Genomic DNA, 16,695 nt, shown 5'->3' with positions numbered 1-16,695 from the left:
TCACCTCTGCCACAGACTTCCTATGTGACCATGGCCAAGTCAAATTAATCTCTCTGTGCCTCAATTCCCAGGCTGTCATATGGGAATAATACTTCCTTTGTCCATCTTGTCTATTTACACTGTAAGTATTTAAAGGTAGGGTCTGTCTCATGGTGCATGTATGCACAGCACCTGGCACATTGGGATCCTGGTCTTTGTTGGAGCCTGTAGATGGTACTGTAATTATCTAAAAAGAACCAAAAACCCAAAAACCTAAGTGCTGATGAACATCAAGTTTTACAGCAGTGTTTACGGGAATATTAATGCTGAGTGTTCTGAAATAGAACAATATGAAATCTTTCAAAATAGCCATAATTAATATCCAGTTAATGACACAGATTTCATACTATCATTTATTCCAAAAAGTGAATACACACTTTAAATTTAGCCTTCTTCTGAACAACTCCGGAGTTCTGTGTGGTTGGGATATATGTGCGTATTATATTACTCATTCAATTAAAATGAGTTGCAGCCTTATGAAATAGCTTCAGCAAAGTGGGAAGCTATGAAAAATATCACATGGAAACAAATTTAATTACTTCCCTCTAAATGTTGTTCACAAAAATATATTATAAATATATATATTATAAATAGAAATGTGCACTAATTACAGATATTTTATCAGAGAGAGCTCTCTTGCACTGTGACCTAATGCTAACTAATTTCTTTGTAGCACGAGCTATCATGCTGTTCTGATTCTACATCAGTGATACTCAGATGAAGAATGTGAATGAATGAATGTGAAGATTTAATTCACTTGCTCTAAACTGTGTTCTTATGTTTACATGGGCTAGTGCTTTTGGGGATCTATGTCATTCTTTTGTTTCCTGGAATCTAGATACATATATATCCCCCTATTCCAATTCAGTAACTTGTCTCCTTGCTCTTCCTCTGAGAAATTTCAGAGGAAAGTAATTTGTAAAACCCCAGAGAAATTAATTTAATGTGAAATATTCCTTGGTGTCTTTCCTTATAAAATGTGTGGGAATGGAGGTTTGGGGGTGGGGGTGGGGGGTGGGGGGGGGGGGAGGAGAGGAAGATAACTTAGTTAAAGTTTTAAGTATAGAAGTGTTAGAAGGAACCAAGTGTTCTAGAAGTCTGTGCCTTGAAGCACTCCAGCCTATGCAAAATGAGTTCAGCTGATTGAAAATTTTGATGAAAATTTCCAGTTTTGAAAAACTAATTTCTGATTTTTATTTGTTCCAAAAGAAATAATTGTTCAGAAAATTTCAATCACTATCTATTCCCAATACACCAAACAAACTAGAAAATGAAAAATGTGTGTGTGGGGAAAAATGTGCTTGTTTTTTCCTTTCCACCCCTTGTCTCTTCCACTTCCCTTTTTTAGTGGCCAAAGGTAATGAAGGGAGAGAAGGGTAAAAAACAAACAAACAAAAAAACCCAAACAAACCCCGGAAGAACCCCAAAAAATTGAAAACAAAATTTTTCCAATCTTTTAAAAAATTATAATAAAATTCTTTCTAAACCTGCAAAATGCAATTTTTTTTGAAGTTTTTCACTAAAAATGATTTTCCATTTTCAACCAGTTCTAAAACTGATTTAAACAATATCAATCAGATTCATGTAAGACACTGATGAACAAAACCTATTATGTTATACAGTCCAATTCTATACCAATATAGGATTGTTTCCACCATTAGAGGTGAATCTTCTATCCCAGTCTGCTTCTGATGCAAAGGGAGTGGAAACCTCCATATCCCTGTGCAGAGAATCAAGGAGCCACACCCAGTTCCTTCACATACACAGCAGAAAATGGAATCTTTATGCACGTCTAATTCTAATTCTCAGTGCTCCAGAGGAAAAAGCTTCCATCACTTTCTTTGGGAGACCAAGAATAGATATTGTGAGAGGAAGGGATTGTAAGCTTTCCTCACTCAGCTATAGCTAAAAGCAAGTGGACGGGAGTCCTGTTACAGGACAGTAAAAAATCCAGCTGATTCCTCTTCAGGTTTTCATGAATCTTGAGCCTTTCTTGGAGAATTTATTTTTTGCAATGAAACCCCAAACCATGGTCACTTTGCATAATTTTTGGATTTGGGTTTGTAAATTTTATTTGGAGAATATATTTCTGTTGAGCCAGTAGCTGGCAGCATAAACTAGCTTTGTTCTGTGATATTAGTCTGGCATTTCATAATGCTTGGGGGAAAAAGTAACATAAGAATTAATTTTAGTTCTCTTATTTAGGAGTTCAGATTCTATAGGGATGAATGAAAAAGAAATGCTTATCAATACATGGAATTTGGCTTTTTCCCCATAAGGTTTTCTTTCTGTTTTTGGCAGAGAATTTTGGAAAAGAATTCTCATATAAGTTCCATGATGATTTGCTTATCTGCTTTTTTCTCTATAGTGTTGTTGTTGGTTGTTTGCTAATATAGAGTCCTATCCAACTCCTAATAAAATTAGTGGGAGTCTTTCTACTGAATTCCATAATGAGCTTGGTCAGTAAAAGCACAGGAAGTTATTATCTTTGACCCAAGGAACTTACGGTATAAATCAGACACAAACCACCTGGTACAGACATATCTGATACACTGGATGAAAGTCTTTGGTTCAGCAATGTTGATCTTAGTTATTTTAGTTGTTTTAATAATTTTATGTTCTTTGGCTGATTCATGTTGAAAGTCTTAATGGGAGAATCATGGAGGGATTTGAACCAAGAGAGATGTTGTTTGGCACGCAAGAAGAGATAAGCAATTCCTAGGAGTAGCACTGGTATGGAAGAAGCTGTGAAGCTAAGAGTGGGAACAACATGAGGGAGAGTAAGAGGAAACGAAGGTTGAAATACAGGCTGAGATGGAGTTGTGCACAGCCTTGGAGGTGAGGATGAGAAAGGTATAACTTGATATGGAGAAGACAGGAAACCAGCGGAGAGATTCTGAGTGGCATGAAAGAGAACATTAATGGTCACATTTACAATAAAATAGAAGGAAAGGAAAGTGTGGGAAGGGCTGAAGAGAAACAAATGACCAAGGTGTGGACAAAGATAGGATCCATAGGAATGTACAAGACAGAATGGATTTTAGCAGAATAAATTACATGGGTGAGAAAAGACAGGTCTGGTGTAACACAGAAGTTGTGAGCCAGGAAGGATGGAGGTTGCCTATGGTACTGGAAAAATTGGGCTTGAGAGAAAAAAAAACAGGATGGGCCATATGAGCCTGAGATTTCATTGGCAGGACTTCCAGAAAGAGATATCAGGAGCAGCTGCAGATCTAAGCCTCATGATGTCGACTGTTTTATTCTTCCCTTAATTTTCTTCAGATATATTATAATTAATTCTGCAAATCTGTCAGTGCAATTTTGAGGATAGTCAAGGGATGGTCAAAGTGTAAAGGGTGAATATCCTGGAAATGTAATTTTAAAAGGTCAAATCTTACAGGCATTTTTTATATCCAGACTAACGATTTATACTTCCATTTTCTTGTAAACAAGAAGAACCGTGAATCTGCTGTACTATGGTAATAGTTATCAGGACTGAGCATAAGAGTTTCCCAACTGGAGCAGACCACTGGTCGTTCTAGTATGATATTTCAGGAGATGGCAAAGACCCTGCAGAATGCACTTGGCCAATTGTATAATGTTCAGGCTCAAGGCCTGGTCTACACTACATGATTAGGTCTACACAAGGCAGCTTATTTCAACCTAGCTGTGAACGTGTTTACACTTAAATTTCGCTCCTGCTGATGTAACTGCCCAGCTACACCAACTTAACACCACTTCTGCACATGACATAGACTCAAGGTTGATGTAGTTAAGCTGACACACTGTCATTGTAGACACTACGTTATTTATGTCGACTGTTACTGGTCTCCAGGAGCCATCCCATAATGCCCCATACTGATCGCTCTGGTAACCATTGTGAACTCTGCTGCCATGGGGTCAGGTGGATAGAAAACTGCCCCTCCCTGTTAAAGCCCCGTGAATTTTTGAAATTCCTTTTCCTGATTGCCTGGCTTGGTGTGCACATCTAGCAGCTCTCCATTGTTGAGGGTAACTGCTCAGCTGACCATGCTGGTTACACACTGCAAATGCACTGCTGCCTGGAGTACACAGGAGGTACTGGATCTCCTGGGCTTATGGGGAGAAGAAGTTGTGCAGGCACAATTTCAATCCAGCCATGAAACGTGGACATTTATGAGCAGGTTGCTTGGGGGATGCAGGAGAAGGGGACTACAACAGAGACCAGCAGCAGTGCCACGTGAAAGTCAAGGAGCTGCGGCAGGCATACTAGAAAGCAAGGGAGGCCCACGAATGATCTGGTGCAGAGTTGCAGACTTGCTGCTTTTACAAAAAGATACGTCCCCTTTCTGTTGATGTACTCTGTGGCAAGGTGGTCTGTTGCTAAAATAGAGATATGCATACCATGTATCACTCCACCACAGTTCAGTGGTGCCCCTTGCATTGACACAAGCACTCCATTGAGGACCTACACCACTGCCACAAGGAGCACAGTGTGCTCACCACACAAGCGATATCATAACTGTGGCGGCTGTATGCTGATGTAACTTAGGTCAACAGAATTTTGTAGTGTAGACATGGCCTGAGGTTTGTCAGGGTAAATTTACAGAAAGTCATAGAGGAGTCATGATAAAAATGCCAATATCAAGCCTGCTTTCTAGATTCACCTTTGTAAACCAAACCTACTCCTTCACATTTAAAAGGGGTTGTTTATAGCTACCTAACAGCATGGAGAGAACCTCAAAACGCCTTGGAACTATGTGCTCTCACTGAAAGTCCAGTAATTTACTCCATTGTGTTGCTCCTATGTTGACCCTCAGCTGCTGATCTCTCTTAGCCTCACAAGGAGTCCAGTGTTTAACTCATGCTTTGAGACAGATTGGTTCATCTGTTACCATTACATTCATTGTCCCCTCGTTTCACATTGACCTACATAAATTTCACCTCCTCTCAAATGAGAGGACTGTGCCCTTCTTTGCAAATCAGCACCTTCACTCTGCCTGCAGCTCCTGAATGGCTCTAATTGTTATTTCATCTAATGTAGCTCTGGAAAAGAACAGTCTGTAGGTCCAGGGAGAGCGGGGACTAGGATTGTGCATGGCTTCTGTGTGGAGGGACTTCTTGCACTCTTCCCTCCACATCCTTGCACATCTGTGTAGCGGCTGGGCACAATCTGGCTCAGTCCTTCCTGAGTAAACAAGTACACATATTTGGTGAGGAATTCACCTGTCTTTGTTGGCAGTCTTTCCCCCTTCCATGCCCTAGGGAGTCAGACAAAATGCCCTTTCCCTAGAAGTAAATCCTGCCTCATCAATTCCTGGACAGATTCCTGCATATACTCACAAACAGAAGTAATAATCTCTGACTGCTCCTTGTAATGAGATGCTTGGTTTGTGGTGGAATGTCTGAGGCATGAATAATTTTATCAAAGGGAAAAAAGATATCCATGGATATGCAAGTTAGACAAACTGTCTGACCAAATGCACTTGAACTAAATTCTATTCTCTACCAGCATCTTGATAATTAATAAGTAATTAAGTAATTTAATTTAATTAAATATGTAATTAATCAGTAATTTTACATGACATCTATGTTGAATGATACTGTCATTTTGAATGTACATTTCCTATAAGATAAACTACATAAACCTTTAAGTATTTTGCCATCTGTGTTTTAATAAACTATCTTCAAGCATTTTGGAGAACAAAGGAATAATGCAGTTTAAAAAGCAACCTAAAATATACATGCAATACCCAAAGGTAGTCTCATTTATGTAAATAAAAAAAACCCAACCCAAATATATCAAATATATATCGCTTTGTCACAAATAAAAATACAATATGCTCAGTTTCTCATTGGTGCACAATTGTAAAAACAATTCCTGCCCTCCTCCATATATACATTATATATCTGTCTTCTACTACACCTACAACTGGGAGATTTATATGTGACTAAACTGGATTATTGTGCTATGAATTACACTGTTTCTACTATGACATTCACCCAGAAGAGAACAAAATAATGTGAGGGATCAAAGGCTTAAAAACATATTGCAACCAATTATTGGCTACTTTACTTTTAAGTAAATGAGGTTCTTTCCTGTGCAGTTACTCTCAGCAAAAGGTCTTGAGCTCTGAGTTTTGATAGAGCTGCTAAAACGAATTGTTGGAGATGATAAATCCTAATACAGAAAACACACAGGTATACCATTGCCCACATCTCTGCTTTTTATCAGGAGAACACTAAAGCTGCCTGGAGGTTCTTCAGATATATGAAGTATAGGCCTTAATAGGTGTGCTTAATGTTGTCTAAATCATAACACAGTACTGAGAAAGCTGCAAATCTCACTGCCTCAGACTGTTCCCATAAATACACAAGACCCAGCTAAAAGTCAAGTAATTTTCTCTGCACTTTCAGAGTTGTCAAACTCTTCAGAGTTTTACAAGTATCAAGCACTAATCCAATCCAGTCAGCTGCACATTGAATAGGAAATGATTCCATAAGATCAAAAGTCTGAGGTCTAGTTAAAACACAGGACTGAGAGGCAGGAGACCTATTACAACTGGGCCAATGACTTGCTTTGTACCTTGGCCAAGTCACCTAAAATCCCCTGTGCACCAGACAACAATTTCTCTGGGGGTTCCTGCTTGGAATGTAAGCAGGCTCCCTCACTGTGGCGCTATGCCAATAGGGCAACCTGTGCTTAGTATTTAGTGATATTATGATGGGCATCCTAAAAGTGCCTGAGATGCACATATAGCTCCATATATGTGTATAATATTCTCTCCTTGTCAAAAGAGCAAGCGAGAGCAAGTGAGCAAACATCTTTGAATTATGAGCCTCTTATATTCTTTTGGTCTCTGTAGAGACTGTTAGAATGATGAGGTGGTAGAATATTTGAAACATCTATCAATAGGATACTGCTAGACATATCCATGAACTAGCTAGCTGTCTATGCTCTTGCATCCAAATAACTACTCATGCAGCTAGTTTAAAACCAGACGTTTTGACCAATACACAGAGTTAAAACAACCTATTCAGCATAAGCTCTGGAAAGGTACAATGGGGCTTGATTCTCTTCTCATCTAGACCAGGGTAACTGTTGACTTCATTGGAGTTACTCCTGCTTTTGTGCTGGTGCAAGTGAGAAGAAAATCAGGCCCATTCCACTTTGTTATCTACCCCTTCACGAATGCAGATGAATATAGACTTAAATCAAACTGCAGGCTACCTACTGTTGTAGAAAGGCTTCAGTGGGGTTTCTTGGCTCTCCATCACAATGTATAAAGTTGCAGAGGGAGGAACAGGGAGAACAAGTTAGAATTATTAAAAGAGAAATAGTTCAAACAAGAGGTTTGCCTGCCAAAACAAACAGAACATGTGATCAGGATCAAAGACCCATTGAATATGGTCCAAAACTGATTTTACATACATTCATTTAATCTGCATTCATGCTTGCACAATGCTCTGTACTGTCATATTTCGATAAAATACTATTTTTAAGAAAGTGTTAATAGCATGCAATTTTATCAGTAACGTAGACCTTCTGAAATAAAATACAATAATCCTTTCTTTTTCTCTTGCTTATTTTGTATGTCCTTGACAGAACCTTGAACAACTCATCCATTTTCTCTCTCATTAGAGCCTGCATCACAGTCACATTACAGCCACAAAACATGTGCTTGGATTCAGGATACTTTGGATGCAAGGTAAATTGAGGAGCAAAGAGCAAGTTTTGCTGTAACTTTTGTAAGAAGTGATCACTACATTGAAATATTAACACGACTGTTCTGAAAAGAACCTGCAAACTGATAATTCCTCTTTCCAGAGTCTTAAGGAAGGACTGGTAGCAGCACTTTTATGTAAACTTGGCTGGATTAATAACAAAGTAAACTTGCAATTTGGTCACCCAATATAAATATTTGAATGGAGGCCTGAGGCATCATAGAAGATTAGGGTTGGATGGGACCTCAGGAGGTCATATAGTCCAACACCCTACTCAAAGCAGGATCAACCCTACCTAAATCATCCCATTGTCAAACCGAGCCTTAAAAACCTGTGAGGTAACTTAGGTAACCCATTCCAGTGCCCCACCACCCTCCTAGTGAAAAAGCTTCTCCTAATATCCAACCTAGACCTCCTGCTCTGCAACTTGAGACCATTGCTCCTTGTTCTGTCATCTACTACCACTGAGAACAGCCTAGCTCCATCCTCCATGGAACCCCACTTCTGATAGTTGAAGGCTGCTATCAAATCCCCCCTCACTCGTCTCTTCTGCAGATTAAACAAGCTTTGTTCCCTCAGCCCCCTAATAATTTTCGTTGCCCTCTGCTGGACTCTCTCCAATTTGTCCACATCCTTTCTGTAGTGGGGGTTCCAAAACTGGACACTACTCCAAATGTGGTCACACCAGTGACAAATAGAGGGGAATAATCACTTCCCTTGATCTGCTGACAAGACTCCTACTAATGCAGCCCAATATGCTATTAGCCTTCTTGGCAACAAGGGCACACTGTTGACTCATATCCAGCTTCTTGTCCACTGTAATCCCCAGGTTCTTTTCTACAGAACTGCTGCTTAGCCAGTCAGTCCCCAGTCTGTAGCTGTGCATGGGATTCTTCCTTTCTAAGTGAAGTACTCTGCACTTGTCCTTGCTGAACCTCATCAGATTTCTTTTGACCCAATCCTCCAATTTATCTAGGTCACTCTGTATCCTATCCCTATCTTCCAGGGTATCTACCACTCCCCCTAGTTTAGTGTCATCTGCCATCTTGCTGAGGGTGTAATCTACCCCATCCTCCAGATCATTAATGAAGATGTTGAACAAAACCGGCCACAGGACCGACCCGTGGGGCACTCCGCTTGATACTGGCTGCCAACTAGAAATTGAGCCTATTGAGCCCAATGATCTAGCCAGCTCTCTATCCACCTTATAGTCCATTCATCCAACCCATACTTCTGTAACTTGCTGGCAAGGATACTGCTGGAGATCATATCAAAAGCTTTGCTAAACTCAAGGTATATCATGTCCACCACTGTCCCCACATCCCCAGAACCTGTCATCTCATCATAGAAGGTAATCAGTTTGGTCAGGCATGACTTGCCTTTGCTGAACCCATGTTGACTGTTCATGATCACCTTCCTCTCTTCAAAGTGCTTCAAAATGGATTCCTTGAGGGCCTGCTCCATGATTTTTCCAGGGACTGAGGTGAGGCTGACTGGTCTGTAGTTACCTGAATTCTCCTTCTTCCCTTTTTTAAGGGTAGGCATTATGTTTGTCTTTTTCCAATCGTCGAGGACCTCCTCCGATCATCTTTTTCCAAAGATAATGGCCAATGGCTCTGCAATCCCATCAGGCAACTCCCTCAGCACCCTCAGATGCATTGCATCTGGCCCCATGGACTTGTGCATGTCCAGCCTTTCTAAATAGTCCTGAACCTGTTCATTCACCACTGAGGGCTGCTCACTCCTTCCCATGCTGTGCTGCCCAGAACAGTAGTCTAGGAGCTGACCTTGTCTGTGAAGACAGAGGCAAAAAAAGTATTGAGTACTTCAGCTTTTTTCCACATCATCTGTCATTAGGTTGCCTCCCCCATTCAATAAGGGGCCCACACTTTCCCTGACCTTCTTCTTGTTGCTAACATACCTGTAGAAATCCTTCTTGTTACCCATCACGTCCCTTGCTAGCTGCAACTCCAATTGTGCTTTGGCCTTCCTGATTTCACTTTTGCATGCTCGAGCAGTATTTTTATAATCCTCCCTGGTCATCTGACCAAGCTTCCACTTCTTGTAAGCCTCCTTTTTGTGTTTAAGATCACTGAAAATGTCTCTGTTAAGCCAGGCTGGTTGCCTGCCATATTTGCTATACTTTCTGCACATTGGGATGGTTTGTTCCTGCACCTTCAATAAGGTTTCTTTAAAATAAAGCTAGCTCTCCTGGACTCCTTTCCTCCTCATATTGGCCTCCCAGGAGATCCTTCCCATCAGTTCCCTGAGGGAGTCAAAGTCTGCTTTTCTGAAGTCCAGGGTCCGTATTCTGCCATTTTCTTTCTTCAAGATCCTGAACTCGACCATCTCATGGTCACTGCTGCCCAGGTTGCCATCCACTTCTACTTCTCCTACCATTTCTTCCTGGTTTGTGAGCAGTATGTCAAGAGGCGCACAGCCCCTAGTTGGTTCCTCTAACACTTGCACCAGGAAGTTGTTCCCAACACTCTCCAAAAACTTCCTGGATTGTCTGTGCTCTGCTGTATTGCTCTCCCAGCAGATGTCAGAGTGATTGAAGTCCCCCATGAGAACCAGGGCCTGTGATCTGGAAACTTCCATTAGTTGTCTGAAGAACTCTACCTCATCTACCTCATCCTCCTGGTCTGGTCTATAGCAGATGCCTACCACGACATCATCCTTGTTGCTCTCGCCTCTAATCTTAACCCAGAGACTCTCAACAGACTTTTCTATAGTTTCATACTGGATCTCTAAGTAATCATACTGGTCTCTTACATATAGCGCAACTCCTCCACCTTTTCTCCCCTGCCTGTCCTTCCTAAATAGTGCTCCAATCATGTCAGTTACCCCACCAAGTCTCTGTTATTCCAATTACATCACAGTTCCTTGTTTGTGCCAGGACTTCCAATTCTTCCTGCTTGTTTCCCATCTAGCCATCTCCTCCTACCCAAGACAACTGAGACCCCCTGGGCTGCCCTTGTTTTCCATCCATCTTAAGGTTCTGTCTTGAATGGACTAAGAGCAGCACCTTCTCAATTCAGCATTCCCTCCTAAGATTCTCCTTCTCTGTCTATGTACCACCAGAGTCCTTCTTTAGTTTTCAAAGCTTGGTATGAAGCCTCCTTATGCAGCTCCGTTCAGTTTTGACTATGTTGGCCTCCCTTTATCACCTCTTCCTTTCTGGATTTGGGTTTTGCTCCATTTCTCCTATTTGCCAGATTCCGTGTATTCCGTGGCCTTGCAGCAATTCGATGTGTCCACACAGTAACATCATTCTTAACAATCCATTTTGGTACTGCACGCACAGCTTACCTGATAACTGTGGCTGTATCAGTGCAGTTTGGGACACCTCCTACACCTGCATTATTGCTGAATGCAGGGACTTTGGAATCATTAGCAAATGTGAGGCACCTCAGAGAGGGACAAAGAGAGGGAGACAGTTTGAACCAGCTGCAATACTTTTAGCTTACTATCAATGCTGGGGAGAGTCATTAGAGAATGCACTGGTCCAACTAACCTGACTAAAGACCTGTCAACAGATGTTGCAATCAGATTACACTAACCCAAGTCATTTCTTGTGAAGTTCCCCAGACAGCCTACACTGCAACTTCTTGGCATTACTTAACGTAATACATATTTGCAACATCATTTATCCTAATGTAGGCAGTGCCCATAAAGGAAACCCTTGATTGTGTAATATGAAAATAAATTTTATGCTAATAGAAAAACCAAGTAAGGGAGCTGGAAGAGGGAGACTATTCCCTTGTGTAACTATTCAATATTTTGTTACCCAAATGAAACGTTTGACAAACTAACCTGTAAAGATTTCTGCTGCCAGTGATAGTATGAGTGAAATCCCTGGCTGCGTCTGAAGAGTGTACAGTATGAGTGCAAAGGTGGCTAGTGTAAGCCATTTTTACCTTCCCTGCGTTCCTTGGTGTCAGGCTGTAGCTAGCCTGCTTACCTGCTAGCTTAACCCGGTGGCAGTTTAACGAGTGCAGTCATCTGATTGGCTAAACAGCACAACTGGCTGAGGGGATCAGCACACCTGTTCTTAAGACCAGCAGCAGGGCACTGGTTGCTCAAAGCATTTGCCCATGGATGTGTTAGTTTCTGCTCCTGTCTTGTCCCAGCCTCGCTCCTGCCTCAGACCCAGCCCTGCTTCTCTCTTCCCTGATTCCAGGTAACCTGCTTCTGACCTTTGCCTCCGATTTCTGTCTCTGACTCTAGCTTGACCATTGGCTTTGGCCTCTAGCCTCTGACTTGCTCTGATCCTCGCTTCTGTTTCCCTGCCCTGGATGCCTGCTCCAACCATAAGGCATGACTCCTGCTTTGACCACAAGGCAAGACTACCCATGTCCAGGCTTCTAACACTGTCATAGTTGTGTACTGGTCTGGTCCCCGAGGGCTGCTCTAAATTATGGCAGTTGTCAATGGCTCTGAGTGGTCAATACTGCAGCTCAGCATCAGTGGGGTGCAGGAAAATCTTGGTCACACCTACTTCCCAACCCTTTATGTTTCTACACTGGCTCAATGCCACTGGGCTGCTCCTTCAGTAACTGACTGTGCTGGTTTTCGGACTACTTTTCACTGGAGGCATGACACAAAGCAGAGTGGATAATCTGGGCCTCTTAATCTGTATGTCTGGAATTGTAGAACTCAGGAATTACTTTGGAATTTAGGAAGTGGCAGAGTTAAATGAATTCTTATTTGAAAGTCTTGACATTTTCCCTGAATATATTTTCTAAAATAGAGCAGCAACACTTGCAAATATTTTGCATGTATAGAAAAGCTATTTAAAGTGCATAATTTCCATAAATAGCGTGATATCTTAAAGAAGAGAAATGAATAATAATAAATCTTTTTGGACCCCTGACAGCCCAAACCATGCCAGAGCTTCACATTAAGGTGACAGTAATTATAATCTACTGGATCAGATGGGATCAGATGCTAAAAACTGCTTGATAAATGGTGTAAACTGTTGGGCCAGATCCTCAAGAGAGGATTGCTTTCAAACCCTGACCACTCAGATATTTGGGGGACAAGTCTCCTAAGATACACACAGCAAGTCTAAATTCTGATATTCACCTTTCCTGTTAATATTAATGGAAGATCTATGCCATCAGGGACAATAGATTATCAATCAATATTTCCACCAGATCTGAAAGGAGAATTTTGCTTTTAAATACCAATGTTATTATATTAGATACTGAAGTCAATTCTCTGACACAACAGTGTAATGCACTACCACGAGTTGTTTTGTTGAGAGAAATCCCCCGGCCAATGGTAATTTTGGTTGATAAAATGCAGATTGAGAAGAGTGTTTAGAAAAAGAATAATCTCTTAAAATATGCCATTGCTCAATTTAAGACAAAAGGATTGATATAAACTGCCAATCCAAATAACAATGAATTACTTCCTTCAGTGTGGCTTGTGGTTTTTTTTCTTCTTAATCTGTTTGTGAAACAGAAGGACAACGGGTTCCAGAAAGTAATCTTTTCATTCTTCTTCCTTTCCTGATCAAAGAAGATCAATCACAAAGGTGTCTAGGCACATAAACCAAGGCTTTTCATTTCAGCCACCCTCTCATTCTCTAATATCATTCATTGTTTCTTCCTTACAACTGTACTCATGGCCCCTAAAACCCTGTGAGTATAGTTTAAACTAACTTTAACCTTCTAAGACCAAAAGCATCACCTCTGCCATGATCTCATATTTCATGTAGAAAGAAATAAGTGGAATTAAACCAGAGATGGGCCTGATTCAGAAACTACGAGTTACTTAAGTTAGATAATAGAAACCAGGGTGGCTTCCCTCTGAAGACAGCTGCTACCCAATAATGGAGCTAACACAGTAGAGATTTATAAAAACACCACATGACGTTTCCTATATCCATGTACTTTAGAACATGATACATGAGATATAATGTTGATTTGGGTTTGTTCTGCTCTTAGCAATTTGGTGGCAGCTCTAAGCTCTGCAGGAGTTCTGGAGGTACAGTACTCTGAAAGTTAGGTCTCCATAGTAACATGAATGATGGATGACTAGCCACCTTAATGGATTGGTATCAGGTGCAATACACTGATTATTCCAATTCACTCTTATTTGCAATGCAAAGTAAGTAACAGTAATGTCCCAGTCCTGTAGTCAGTACATGTGTGAAATTTATGTTGAAGTCAATAGTTTTGTGTGTAAAAAGAAATGAAGGCTCAGACACTTTATTACGGCAGTTGTGGATAAACGACAGTGAGTCTCCCATGTTGGAACTGATCTTAAGCTGTTCCTTACATGCCTTCTATCACAAGGCAGATTTTCAAAACTATCTACCACTAACCCTAAGAGTGTGGGTGTGTGTCTGTGTGTGCGTGCACACCTTGTAAATCCAGTCTGATAGTTAATTTGTAGGTGGATTTGTTGTTTAAAGACCCCTGGCCTCAGTTCCTCAATGAGAGCAAGATTTTCCTGGGTGTTTAATTGATACAGCTTGAAATGTTTTGGCTGAAACTTTTTCTGTTGAAAAATGGGGCTTAACTGAAAACAATGTGTTTCTGTAGGAAAATATCACACGGTGATTTTTTTTCTATTTTTGCTGGGGAAATTTTGAAATGACATTTCAAATTGAAATTTTGTTCCAGTTTTGAGAAACCAAAATAACTTTGAAAGCTTTGCCTTCCCATCTCCCTTTCTCCCCGTTTTTTAGCCACTAAGTACAATAATATGAATAAAGTTCAGAGCTGCCCTCTCCAATTTTTTCATTCCCCTCCCCTTTCCTTTTCCCCCTTCTAACTTTTCAAAGCTTCTCCAACTTGGCAACTTTGGCCAAATTAGAATTTCACTTTTCTGTTTGACACTTAGTAACTCTTCCAAAGTTGGAGAAGTTTTGAAAAGTTAAAGTAAAAAAAGGAAAGGTGGGTGGGAGTAGAGTAGGATGGCTCCTGGACATGTTTTGTTTTATTGTAGTCAGTGACAAACAGTGACAAAGGAAAAAGTGTATGTAAGAAGGGATTGGAAAAAAGTTAGTCTTCAAAATTGATTCAAATCAAAATAACATTAAAAATTTGATTCCAATTGAAATAAAAATCATGTCACCTGGAAAATTTCCTGAAAATCAAATGAAAAATTTCACATGAAATGTTTTGTCTACCATCTCTATTAGGGAGTATGTTTTGAAGGTGCTCTCTCCTTCCATTTTGTCTTAGACAATCTCAGAATTAACTAAGAAAAAAGGTATTTGGATAAAAAAGAGAAGTTGAGAATGAACAGATCTACAATATCATCCTTTAAAGGGTCAGTGCCTGTGCATCACAAAGTGAGCTGCTTCAGCCAACTAAGTGTCTTCTGGGTTCTAAGAAAGGAAGTAACTGGAACACGCTGTCTAGTTCACTGCTATACAAACATGTTAAGTACTTTTCAGCCTGGAAGAAGAAAGTATTGATAAACCTGATTTCACATAGACTATTAGAATATTTTGGTGCAGTAAGAGTAGTTTCTTAGTTATTACAATGTCATGCTATTCTGAATCATTAAGTCAACAAATCTGGGAGCTTGGAAAGGTCGTACTTCAAATAAATAAATAAAAATAAAAATAAATGACAGCCTCTACTGAATGCATCGTTTATAAAAGTACAACAATCTGAAAAAAGATATGTTGTACTTAGAGTGACATTTTATATGATTACAGGTTTACTGGGAATATGAAATGTTCATATATAAATCTTAAGAACAGTTCTTCTGACAGCCTCAAGCAATCTCTGAATTAACAATCTGGTACAAATTAACATTAAGGAAAAATCATTTTTCTTCTGCAACAATGGAGACGCTTATCAACCTATAAAATATGCATTTTAAACATGATTATTATTGGAACACTGATTTCTGACATTAGAAACAGTGAAGTCCATATCTGAATCTGCACAAGGAAAAATAAATCTGTAGTATCTAGCTAGCCTTTCAACAGTTGCTGAGTTATAAATACAGGAAAATCAAACATCATGGGAGTGTCTCTGCTTTGATTGCTAAAATCCAAAACAAAATTTCTGGCACTGTAGTGTCAAAGGAACTCTGCTTTCTAGCCTAATCAGTATTATTTTTTAAACAAAAGCAGTATTTCTGGGTGCTTTACTTACTTCCTTTAACTATAACAAATACCTTTAAAAGACTGAAGAAACTTGGGATTAGATCTTGTGTGTTTTTTAAAAAAAACCTATGAACTCTCACAGACTGATCTGATTTCCTGTCCATCATTAATTTTTAGCTTACAAAGTCACAAAAAAAATCTCTTGTGGTCCCACTTTCCATGACCTCTTGTAACACGCTCTCTGTAGCATCCTGTCCTCAGTACTGGTTGAGTATCTTGATTCACATTAGAGGTACAAGTGAAACTGCGCATTAATTATGTATACTAAATTCTTATGAGGAAGTAGCCCATTTTCTAACGCACTTTCCTCATTGGCAAATCTTGCTCCTAGGGCTAGAATTAAAACAGAAGGGCATTTTCTGAAATGTCATTAACAAAGATGAAAGAGCCAGCCCTCTGTATTTCAGGCAGGGAGGAAAGTCGGGGGAAACTCATATGGGATAAAAGTTCCAGAGTGTAGCCTTGTTAGTCTGTATATACCAAAAACAACAGGAGTCCTGTAGCACTTTAAAAACTAACACATTTCTGCAGGCATAAGCTTTAGTGGGCTGCAACCCACTTCCTCAGATGAATGCAACTGACGAAGTGGGTTGCAGCCCACTAAAGCTTATGCCCATAGAAATTTGTTAGTCTTTAAGGTGCTACAGGACTCTCATTGTTCATACTGGACAGTTTAGAAGTTTGAGTTCATGCCCATCCTCCGAGCAGTAATTGCAGACTTGGCAAAAATATAACTTGCCTGGCTCAATCAGAGAGAAAAGCAGGGAGCAATTTTGCGCTGGAGGTGGGGGGTGGGGGTGGAGGGATACCTGAGA

At 40.2% G+C, this 16,695-nt stretch overlaps 1 protein-coding gene across 5 annotated transcripts in view; it reads right to left on the bottom strand.

Annotated features, from left to right (window-relative positions):
- The window catches only part of STEAP4 (STEAP4 metalloreductase), a 52,956-nt gene that overhangs the window by 12,538 nt on the left and 23,723 nt on the right, over nt 1-16,695 (bottom strand). The window contains exon 1 of one of the 5 annotated variants that reach the window (XM_067562243.1): nt 7,250-16,396. The exons of 2 other annotated variants lie outside the window; for them this stretch is intronic. Coding sequence is in view for 1 of the 3 variants with exons in the window: in XM_067562242.1 (XP_067418343.1) it covers nt 7,254-7,293 (40 nt within the window). In the remaining 2 variants the exon portion in view is untranslated. Of the gene's footprint in view, nt 1-4,951; nt 4,970-7,249; nt 16,397-16,695 lie in introns of those variants that run through there. 2 more of the 5 variants (XM_067562242.1, XM_067562246.1) reach the window with 2 other exon arrangements.

Source organism: Emydura macquarii, unplaced genomic scaffold (genome assembly GCF_026122565.2).
Source record: "Emydura macquarii macquarii isolate MOO-44397 ecotype Brisbane River unplaced genomic scaffold, CSIRO-AGI_Emac_v2 contig_2422, whole genome shotgun sequence".
NCBI classification, from domain to species: Eukaryota; Metazoa; Chordata; order Testudines; family Chelidae; genus Emydura; species Emydura macquarii.
The sequence above is the reverse complement of the archived record's forward strand: the minus strand, read 5'-3'. Positions and strand labels throughout refer to the sequence as shown.